Genomic DNA, 11,343 nt, shown 5'->3' with positions numbered 1-11,343 from the left:
AGACTTTTGTCAGGTAGTGTATTTAGGGTCACCTCTACTAGCATTAGTAAAAATGAAATTTTACTGTATTTATTTTTAAATGCTATAAATTATCAAGATAATAATTGAAAATGCATCAAATCAGCAGCAGTAGAATATCGCATTAAAGCATACATTTTGAAAATGCATTTCTTTTTGAGTACGATAAATGTTTTTAATCTAGAAGAAATAGCATAAACTACAATGTGAATGCATTTACTGAGTAAATTCCAATGTGGGCATCAAAAAACTCATATGATCTTGTTTAAACAGATCATGATATAACCAAAAATGGCAACAACTGGAATGACCTTAATGGACAAACCAGCGGACTGACCACATTGTAAATCATCTGAAAAGTTGTTTTGTTTATTTCTAAAATGCCTCAGCCAAAGTCCGTCATCAAAGTGGTTCAGTTTCATTACCTCCAGAACTGTCTTGAGCATCCCAAAGTGCTCCCAATGACCAAAAATCCAAAATCCATTGCCCGTTCATTGCATTTCATCTTCTGAATGTAAGTGATTTATTCAACCCAAGCTCATTCTGGAAACGTAGCCCCGCGGACGTTTCTGGAGACCGCGATTTACGTGGCCGGAGGTACGTAAGGCCGCGTTTAGTGGAGGGCTTTCCCGATGCAGCCAGTTTGTCTGCTTTGCCCACAGCGTTGCGTCGGAGGAGGAAGCCCCGGAGGGGGAGGAGGAGCTGGAGGCCCCGGAGGGGGAGGAGGAGCCGGCCGCGGGACGACGACCGGGATCGAGTCCAGGGAACAGCGGTTCCGGAAATCAGGTAAGACGAAAAACGGAATCCGAAAAATAAGGGCGAGAACGCGGCGGGATCCAAAAACGCGGTCGAAATCGAAGACGAGGGCTTTTGCTTTTTTTTTTTTCTGGACGGCTTTTGCGAACCGTCGCTCGGGTTTAGGGAAGGAGGAGGAGGAGGAGGAAGAGGAGGGTGGCCGAGTCGGCCGATCTGGCGGCTTTTCGCGCTAGAACGGCGCGGCCGCGAACGGCGCGCGCTCCCGAGAGGCGCCCGAGACGCGAAAAAGCGCGCACAGCGGCCTCTCGCGGATCCGCGAAAACAAAAACGCTCAAATACGTACCTCCCGGGACGTAAATCGCGGTCCGCAAAAACGTCCGCGGGGCTACGTTTCCACAATGAGCCCGGGTTGGATTTATTCTCTTTGCAGCAAACTCTTTATCTGGTTGAACCTTGGATCCAGCAGGAACAATGCGGTTTTCGGCCAGGCCGTGGTACACTGGACTAGCTCTATATCCTCACCAGGGTGCTCGAGTGTTTATGGGAGTATGCCCAACCAGTCCACATGTGTTTTGTGGATTTGGAGAAGGCATTCAACCGTGTCCCTTGTGGCATTCTGTGGAAGGTGCTCTGGGAGTGTGGGGTCAGAGGCGGTCTGTTAAGGGCCGTCTCGTCTTTGTATGAAGAGAGTAGGAGTCTTGTTCGCATTGCCGGCAATTAGTCAAACTTGTTTCCAGTGCATGTTAGACTCCGGCAGGGGTGCCCTTTGTCACCAACTCTGTTTATCATTTTTATGGACAGAATTTCAAGGTGCAGCCTTGGGATGGAGGGTGTCCCGTTCGGGGACCACAGGATTTCATCTCTGTTATTCGCAGAAGATGTTGTTCTGTTGACTTCGTCAAACATGGACCTTCAGCATGCACTGGGGCGGTTTGCTGCCGAGTGTGACGCAGCTTGGATTAGAATCAGCACCTCCAAGTCAGAGGTCATGGTGTGCCACTGGAAAAAGGTGGTTTGCCATCTCCAGGTTAAAAAGAAAGTCCTTACCCCAGGTGGAGGAGTATCTTGGTGTTTTGTTCACGAGTGAGGGAAGGATGGAACGTGAGATTGACAGGCGGATTGGTGCAGTGGCAGCAGTAATGAGGTCAATGTACCGATCCGTTGTGGTAAAGACTACCGGTCAATTCCTACTCTCACCTATGGTTATGAGCTTTGGGTCAAGACCGAAAGGACAAGATCTCGGATATATGCAGCCGAAATGAGTTTCCTTCGCAGGGTGGCAGGGCGCACCATTTATAGATAGGGTGAGGAGCTCTGACACCCGGGAGAAGCTTAGAGTAAATCTGCTGCTTCTCCACATCGAGATAAGTCAGCTGAGGTGGCTCGGGGTTTCGGATGCCTCCTGGACACCTACTAGGGAGGTGTTTTAGGCATGTCCCACCAGAAGGAGGCCTTGGGGAAGACCCAGGACATGCTGGAGGGACTATGTCTCTTGGCTGGCCTGGGAACGCCTCAGGATCCCCCCGTAGGAGCTAGGGGAAGGGTCTGGGGAGGGGAAAGTCTGTGGTTCTTCCCTAAGTCTGCTGCCCCCGTGACCCGACCACAGAAAAGTGGTAGAAAATGAATGAATGAATGAATAAATGAATGATATTTGACGCAAGTTTATCAGGAAGCAATGATTTTGTTCTCTGTAATTAATTGGATTGAATTGGTGATTTATTTGTTATTGTTTTCTGCAATGTTTCAATTTGAGCATGTGTTTAAGGTGCATTGTTGAATGTAAACAGCTATAGTGTTAAAGCAATGGCCAAAAAATTACCAATTAAACGTAATTAAACCACAAAAGTACAGTCTGTAGATTAGCCCATAAGCTGTGCAGTTGGACATGAGTCGTTGTGTGTGGACAGACAGCAGATGAGAATGCAGACTGTGGACTCTCAGTAAACAGATATAGTTAGTCATTAACGCACTTTAAACAACAATCTTCATTTCATTTCCTTTCTTATTTAAAACAAAAATGTAAGTAAACTTGTTTTATACTCATCAAGGGTTTGGTAAATCCTCCAAACGTGTGGATTTCACTCTGTTTAACTTGCGGATGGTAATATGACAGCGAAATGAAAATTCTGTGATTGATTTGGGCTGATATTATTTGTTCAGTGAACGGTTTGCTTTAGCTGCTAAAGGCTGTTTGTGCTTTGCTGTCCTGTCGGATTAAGCTGAGACATTTAAAATCCTTATTTCTGCTTCATGTATCTTCAAATGTAGTTCTCATTTGAGGAAAAATCTGGCCTTTAAAGTACCACGTTCATATTGGGGAGCACGGTAAGAAGTTTTTTTAAGGTGCTATTATTTTAGACAGTGAAAATTCTCACTTTAATGTTAATAATCATTTATGTATATGAAACCAAAACATCACTTACCATACATCAAATCTAGATGCTGATTTCAAGTTTAATTATTTAAATATATAGATTTTTTGCTGTATTTACAGGGTCTGTTGCCATAATGAGGAGTCTTTTCTTCTGTGCCTTAACTCTGGTTGTTTTTTGTTCTGATGGGGCTCTTTGCAAGTCAGGTATGAGGTCAATAAAAACAGCCATGTATAAGAGGAGCTATTATGTTTAGAAATTTTAAATGTACTTTAATAAATTTTATTTATATACATGTATTCAATTTTAAACAGATTTTATTGGCACAGCTCTATATTACTCGCATTTGAACCATTACCTGAAATTTACAAATAAACTGCAAGATTAACAGGAGATGAAAGATTAACAGGAGATGAAAACTTTTAAAGCATTAATAAATACTGGGAAACCCACATTGAGTGCTCTCCCCTATTAACCCTGTGTCTGTTTTGGTCAGTATTTTCTAGCAGCCCAAACGCACATATGCTGCTCCGTTCAAGAAGAGCCAACACTTTCATGGAGGAACTCAAGCCGGCATCGCTGGAGCGGGAGTGCAGAGAGGAACTGTGCGATTTCGAAGAAGCAAGAGAAATCTTTATAACAAGGGAGGCCACGGTTGGTCAGCTTTTAACTGTTCTTACGCACTTTTGCTCTTAATTATGATCTATTTACTGAGTTCTTCATCCTGCAGCTGGAATTCTGGACGGCATATAAAGGTTAGTTCAGTCTGTGCTGTGGTGTAGCTTTGCAAGTGCGTCATAACTCATTGGGTTTTCTTTACTTTCAGATGGAAACCAGTGCACCACAAATCCGTGTGTTCATGGCAAGTGTGTTGACCTGTTGCAGGATTTCTCCTGCACCTGCGACTCTGGATTTGAAGGGAAACATTGTGACCTCCGGGAGCATTTTTATGTGTTATTCACTTTACATATTCAAAAAAAAAAAAAAAAAAAAAGGAAATATTTGCCTTTACATCATCTGAACAGTTTTGAAATATTGTCGAAATATTGTTTCATTAATTTTTGCTTTAATGCTTCAAAATCCTAAAACATTTGTATGTACGGTATTTATTTTGGTTTAATGCTCGCGCTGAGCATTAAATGCTGTCGACCAATCGCAACAGACTGACATCGGTCCAATCAGCGCAGATTAGCTTTTCTCTAAGGAGGGGTTTGGGAACAAATGAATCACTGAACGAATCATATGGGAGTCGTTGGGATAATTACTGTAGGTAAAAAATAAATTCATATTATAAGACAATAAAAGTGTTTTTAGGCCTTACATGCATGTCAGCCTGTTGTTGGAGACCCTTGAAACCAAAATATGACCCTTTTTAATGTATAATTAAAGATTTTAGTGATGGATCATTTTACTGACTCAGACCTTTGAATCTCGTTCACTGAGATGAATGAATCTTTTTCGAGTCATTTCATTCATTTTGCCAAAATGTTATTAAAATATTACGAGTTGCTTCCAAACTCATCCTCAATTACACCAAACGTTGATAACACTACAAACAAGTCATATCTAGAATGCTTAAAGAAAAAGGAAAATAATCATTTATAGTTTACCTGCTCTTTTGTCTATGATTATGTCAGCACACGTCTTCTCGTCTTCAAATTTGAGTGGCTCACTCACGTCACACTGACAGTCCCATATAAGCTTAACCATGCACACATTCTGAGCCGAAAGAAGCCATGATTTGTTCACCTTTTGAGTCTTCTGGTTTTTGAGTCATTCGTTCATCTTGTGACAGCATGTAAAGAGAGATTACTCGAACCCGAGGACTTTTTAACGAATGCATATGCATATGATTGGCTTCTGTCTTTCATGTAATTACCGAACGCCTCAAACCTAAAAGAAGACTCGAAAAAGCAACTAATCTTCTCCTCCACCTAGACAAAAGTGCGTATGGGCGAATGAACGAATCACTCCCTGAGAGGAGTCGAGTCATACAAAAGGTTTGTTTAAAATGAACGAATCGTTGAAGAATGACCCATCACTCATAAATTAATGAAATAAAGTAGTTTGCCATAACAAACAAACATTTCTTTTACGGTTTGTGCTGTATTTTCATGCTAGAATACCAGCACACTCTCACAGCAGATCGTATCTTTTTGATTTGCCAACAGAAATGCCAAGCCGGGACTCGAATTAGTGACTTTCTTGCTGTGAGGCGACAGTGCTAACCACTGAGCCACCATGCCACCCCCTTGGCATTTCCATTAAGATTTTATCCATGCCATATTCCAAAATGGGCATAAAAATGTGTGAATGGAAAAATCCAGTGAATCTGTTTGTCTTTGCTGGGTTTTGACTGCATCAGTGTTTTTGATCTGCTGTGTCGCCGCTCATTTAGGCATTTAGTGATGTCCTTCTCGAGTTACAGGGCAGTGGTGTGTGTTGAGGTCATTCATTGCAGCGATAAATGTCTTGACAGCAGTTCTGTGGTTTAACCTCAGGCAGGACAGCCACTAACTGTTCGCTGAACAACGGGGATTGTGATCATGATTGCCACGAGAGTAAGGACGGTCTTGCTCGCACATGCAGTTGCATCAAGGGATACCAACTTCAAGACAATTCTAGAAAATGTACTCCTAAAAGTAAGTTACCATAACACAATTGTCAACTACACATACAGTGAAAGCAGAAGTTTACATACACTGTATAAAAAGGCACATAACCATTTTAAAACAAGGCAGATGTTAATGTGACTAAACGTTTTCTCTTTTAGGTAAGTTAGGATTATCAAATTAGTTTCTGTTATGCTTAATAGCAGAATAATGAGAGATTTTTAGAGAAATTGTTATAACTTTTCCTGAAAGTCAAGTTTACACACAATAAGATTATTCTGCCTCTGAAAAAGCTCAGACGATAGTGTCAAGGTTTTGGAAATTTCTGATTCACTTCACAGCATAGATGGCATCATTAAGAAAGAACATTATGTAGAAATACTGAAGCAACATCTCAAGACATCAGCCAGGAGATTAAAACCTGGCCACAAATGGGTCTTACAAACAGACCATGACCCTAAGCATACTGCCAAATGAGTTAAACTGTGCTTTAAGGACAACAGAGTGATTGTTTTGGAGTGGCCATCACAAAGCCCTGAGCTCAATCCTATAGAAAATGTGTGGGCAAAGTTGAAAAAGCTTGTGCGAGCAAGACAGCCAACAAATCTGACTCAGTTACACCGATTCTGTCAGGAGGAATGTGCCAAAATATCTTCAAACTACTGTTAGAAGCTTGTAGAAGGATATCCAAAACATTTGACCAAAGTTTTACAGTTTAAAAGCAAAGCAAAGAAAATAGCAAGGAAATGTGTGTAAACTTTTAGTCTAGAAATTAATAAAAATTCTCAAAAAAAAAATTATCTTATTATTTGGCTTTTACTAAATGTAAATCATTTAGGTGATCCTAACGGACCTAAAATAGTAAACGCTTAGAATGATTTACTATCAGACATTTAAAAAAAATGATTATGTCCCTTTTTTTAGAGCGTATGTAAACTTCTGGTTTCAACTGTAAATGCACATTGTTGATTTCGTATCAACAGTGCACAAATTAATGCATATATTTTTGCATTTGAAATCAAGACTCAACATTAGCTTTTGTGGACACCTACGAGACGTCTATTTTTATCCACAAATGTGGCTAATAATAATTACACAATATAACATAACCGATTTATTAGGTGTCATTGTTAGTCTGAAAAAGCATGTTTCTTTAAGTTGACGTCAAAATGATCACATTAATTCAACTGAATCTCTTGAAGCTGAATTTCTGCATTTTTCTCATTTTCAGATGATGCTTCATGTGGTCAGATTCGGATCCAAAAGTCAGCCTATTTACAGCCATGTGGTTTTGCATATAGAGTTGGCAAAAGGGGAAAGAGCCCCTGGCAGGTAACTTTAAAATATATATATAATAATTATCCAATCATATGTATCAGCGGCAAATATTTTATCATATCTTATTCTGACATGTCATATGGGACAATAATAGCAACAATATGTGTTTTGTAGGCTCTTATACTAAATAATTTGGGCAGGTTTCATTGTGGTGGAGTTCTGATTGACGAAAACTGGGTTCTCACTGCCGCTCACTGCCTAGAGACGAGTTCCAAGTTCAGTGTCAGACTGGGTACGTCAGATAATTTGTCATTTAAGTATTCCCATACAATGTAAGTCATTTTCTCTTTAGTATTAAAGTTTTTAAAAGACACATTGCTAAAAGCAATTTAAAACAACAACAACAAAAAACATACTAGAAGTGAAGTTTATTTATAAACTAATTTCGAGAGGATCAAATGCTTTTGATTGCTTGCAGCCAGCCCCGCATTATTCAATTTATGATTCACCAATCAGACGATTCCTAAGTTCCATATCACAGCCATCTTCATTTTGAAGAATCCCCTCTTCCACCCCTACTCCTCCTCCTTTCCTAGATTGGTGGCACGGGGGCCCAGTGGTTAGCACTGTTGCCTCACAGCAAGAACGTCACTGGTTCTAGTCCTTCCCAAGCCAGCCGACATTTCTGTGCCGAGTTTACACGTTCTCCCCGTGCTCACGTGGGTTTGGCCCGGGTTCCCCGGTTTCCTCCCACCATCCAAAAACATGCAACTGAAGATTATTGACTAATCCAAAACGGCACCAAAGACATGCTCCTAGTTAGTTATCTCTCAAGAGCAATCACTATCTGTTCATTAGCCACTACAGCAGGGGAGTTCTCGAGATCTACCTTAGCTCAAACTCCCCTCTCTCCTTGCAAATGGGAGGGAGCTCAGGGCTCTCTCCTGGGACAGCATGCCAAACAACATAATCAATCATCAGCTAAGTGTGAACTCTTGAAACATACTAGAACACATAGGCTAGCTGAGGATGGTGTTGCCTCAGATGTGAAAAATATGTCACAAAAAAACAAACTCAGGAGTAGAGTAGTAGTTTATTATGACCTATATTTACAGTCATAGTTCACCCCAAAAACGTTATTGTTAATGTCAGTGGTTACAAGATTCAGCTTTCTTTAAAATATTTTCTTCCAAGAGTTCACACTTAGCTGATGATTGATTATGTTGTTTGGCATGCTGTCCCTGTAGAGAGCCCTGAGCTCATAAGATCCTCGAGCCAGGGGCTCCCTCCCGTTTGCAAGGCGAGAGGGGAGTTTGAGCTCAGGTAGATCTGGAGAACTCCCCTGCTGTAGTTGCTAATGAACAGATAGTGATTGCTCCTAAGAGATGCTTACCATGAGCATGTCTATGGTGCCGAATTAGTCAACTAACTTAAGTTGTATGTTTTTGGATAGTTAGAGGAAACCAGGGAACCTGGGGGAAACCCATGTAAGCACGGGGAGAACTTGTAAACTCCACACAGGACCGTCGGCTGGCTTGGTAAGAAATAGAACCAGTGATGTTCTTGCTGTGAGGCAACAGTGCTAACCACTGAGCCCCCATGCCACCCACTAAGTGTAAGATGGAGCGCTATCCTGCTGAAGAATTTGCCCTCTCCTGTGGTTTGTAATGTAATGGGCAGCACAAATGTCTTGATACCTCAGGCTGTTGATGTTGCCATCCACTCTGCAGATCTCTTGCGCGCCCTTATACTGAATGAAACCTCAAACCCTGATTTTTCCTTCACCAAACTTGACTGATTTATGTGAGAATCTTGGGTCAATGCAGGGTCCAGTAGGTCTTCTGCAGTATTTGTGATGATTGGGATGCAGCTCAACAGAGAATAGTTCTGCCACTTTTCCAAATAATCAAGTAGAAGTCAAGTTATTAGTTGCTCACAACCGATGAAAAGACTTTTGTCAGGGAGTGTAGACGCTGCAAACACCTCGCACAAGCGGTATATCGTTTTTTGTAATGTGACGCAAATATAAAGGCTCCTACACGCTGGGACGCTTTTCGTTTGCGTTTATCGTCAGCGTTTTACGAGACGTTTTTCCGTGTTAAAAACCCAAGCGCTTTTCACTGGCGTCAAGCTGAAGAGTATGCAAAAAACGATTTGACGTTAGATGGCGCTACACAACTTTAAGCTTCTGACACCCGCTTATAACGCAGAAGAGGAGGAGAAGAAGTTTACTCGCTTGTTGTTAAAGTTACTGGTGACTCGAACAAGCATGGATGATTGAAGCAGCAGCTCCAGCTCTAGCGGTTAAGAAATGATTATTGTTCACAGAGCAATAAACAGCTCCACGTTCACATTACCTCTGGGCATCTTCTTCAATGTGCTTGCATTGACAGTTTTGCACTTGAGCGCCTCCAAGTGCTGTTTACGGTAACTTCAGCAGCTCCGTGCACATGAACAAAAATGCCAACCTGATTGGCGAAGAAGGTTTTGATGCGGCACGTCAAAACAAATAAACGAGCATGAGGCGTTTTTTTTTAAATCATGCTTTTTTTGGCTTCTGTTTGGCGCGTTGGTGTGCACAATCACATTGACGCCCTTTATTGAGTCACGAGGCGTTAAACGTTTGACGGAAAACGCGAGCAAAAAACGTCTCGGTGTGCATGGGCCTACACATGTGAACAGATTTAAATGTACATACATTTAAAAAAAATCTAAATATTAAAAACTTTCAAGGATTTAAGATTCTGATAACAATTAAACTCATCATAACATCTTTGTAAAAAAGGGTCAAAACTGCCAAAACAAATATTTAATAGTTGTGAATTTCTCTAAACCATTCTGTGGTACACTTGTCTACCCAGGCGACTACCAAAGGTTCAGGTTTGAAGGCTCCGAGATCACCCTTCCTGTCAAACAACACATCTCTCACCCACAATACAACCCAATCACAGTGGACAATGACATTGCTCTGCTGCGCTTGGAGGTTCCGGCCAAATTTTCCACGTACATTCTTCCGGCGTGCCTCCCCAGCCTGGAGCTGGCAGAACGAATGTTACATCGCAACGGGACGGTAACCGTCATCACAGGTTGGGGAAAGGACAACCAATCGGCCACCAGCTACAATTCTATGCTTAACTACGTGGAACTACCGATTGTTGACAACAAAGAGTGTTCCCGGCATATGATGAACAACCTATCTGACAACATGCTCTGCGCTGGAGTTTTGGGGCAGGTCAAAGATGCATGTGAGGTGGACAGCGGGGGTCCGATGATGACGCTGTTTCACCATACGTGGTTTCTGGTGGGTTTGGTGTCCTGGGGAGAAGGCTGCGGGCAGAGAGACAAACTGGGCATCTACACCAAAGTGGCCAGCTATCTGGATTGGATAGATAGTGTCCGTCAGGGGTGGGATAAGGTTTAGACGCCTGACATTCTACCCCGAAATAGATCCAGTTGAAGTTAAAATGATTAGCTCTCCTGTAAATTAAAAAATATAAATATTTCCCAAATAATGTTTACTAGAGCAAGGAGTTTTTCACAGTATGTCTGATCATATTTTTTCTTCTGGAGAAAGTCTTGTGAATGAAATATTGTTTTATTTCGGCAAGAACAATCGCAGTTTTTAAGGTTTTTAAAACCATTTTAAGGTCTTTTTTTTTTGATTGTCTACAAAACAAACCACTGCTATACAATGACTTGCTCAATACACTTACTCATTTAATTAACCTAGTTAAGCCTTTAAATATCACTTTAAGCTGAATACTTGTATCTTGATAAATACCTAGTAAAATATTATGTACTGTCATCATGGCAAAGATAAAAGTATATATATATATATATATATATATATATATATATATATATATATATATATATATATATATATATATATATATATATATATATATATATATATATCCACACCTTCGTGTGCTTTCACCCATGGTAGGAGTAAGCAGGTCTGCGACTAGCGCCTCCATGGCTGCAGGACCAGATGGCTGCCCGCCCTAATCGGACTGTATCCATATCCCCTGTCCCCATCCCATGTGTAAATGTTGTGTCCTCTCTGTGTGTTTTGTGCTAGATTGGCCTGTTTTTTTCTCCCTGGTCTCCCTTTGCTCTAATTCAAGAGCAAGTTTAGAGGATATTTTTTTTTAGCCTGACTCTTCTAATGTATGTTACTTCCCTTTCTAAATGCTACCTCCTGTGACCTGTCTTCCCCTGAAAATTGTGATGTCTGTATACGGGTGGGGGGTGGGGCGGGGGAGGGGGTTCAATTTCACTATACAAAAGTGTATGTGAAAAAT

The 11,343-nt window shown here is 41.3% G+C and overlaps 1 protein-coding gene across 2 annotated transcripts; it reads left to right on the top strand.

The window, feature by feature from the left end:
- The first annotated feature begins 2,661 nt into the window (after positions 1 to 2,661).
- Positions 2,662 to 10,840, top strand: LOC798775 (vitamin K-dependent protein C). Of its 2 annotated transcripts, none has more exons than NM_001441945.1 (10): positions 2,662 to 2,793; positions 3,043 to 3,099; positions 3,269 to 3,352; positions 3,643 to 3,800; positions 3,877 to 3,901; positions 3,973 to 4,012; positions 5,652 to 5,788; positions 6,990 to 7,090; positions 7,211 to 7,328; positions 9,898 to 10,840. In NM_001441945.1, exons 3-10 carry the CDS (start codon positions 3,283 to 3,285, stop codon positions 10,455 to 10,457), a joined length of 1,209 nt encoding a protein of 402 aa, NP_001428874.1. In that variant the 5' UTR covers positions 2,662 to 2,793; positions 3,043 to 3,099; positions 3,269 to 3,282; the 3' UTR covers positions 10,458 to 10,840. The 2 variants fall into 2 exon arrangements, with proteins under 2 accessions (NP_001428874.1, XP_087096283.1); XM_087240157.1 differs by having other exon boundaries at positions 2,714 to 2,875; positions 9,898 to 10,826.
- The last annotated feature ends 503 nt before the right edge of the window (positions 10,841 to 11,343 follow it).

The sequence above is a fragment of the Danio rerio genome, chromosome 2 (assembly GCF_052040795.2).
Source record: "Danio rerio strain M-AB ecotype USA chromosome 2, GRCz13ab, whole genome shotgun sequence".
NCBI classification, from domain to species: Eukaryota; Metazoa; Chordata; class Actinopteri; order Cypriniformes; family Danionidae; genus Danio; species Danio rerio.
This window is presented reverse-complemented; position numbering and strand designations above follow the sequence as displayed.

Bases quoted from the DNA above. Each gene is read 5' to 3' on its own strand.
- LOC798775 (NM_001441945.1), top strand. From the start codon at position 3,283: ATGAGGAGTCTTTTCTTCTGTGCCTTAACTCTGGTTGTTTTTTGTTCT. The intron at 3,902-3,972 runs GTTAGTTCAGTC...CTTTACTTTCAG, and splicing joins ATTCTGGACGGCATATAAAG to ATGGAAACCAGTGCACCACA. The intron at 7,091-7,210 runs GTAACTTTAAAA...TGTGTTTTGTAG, and splicing joins GGGGAAAGAGCCCCTGGCAG to GCTCTTATACTAAATAATTT.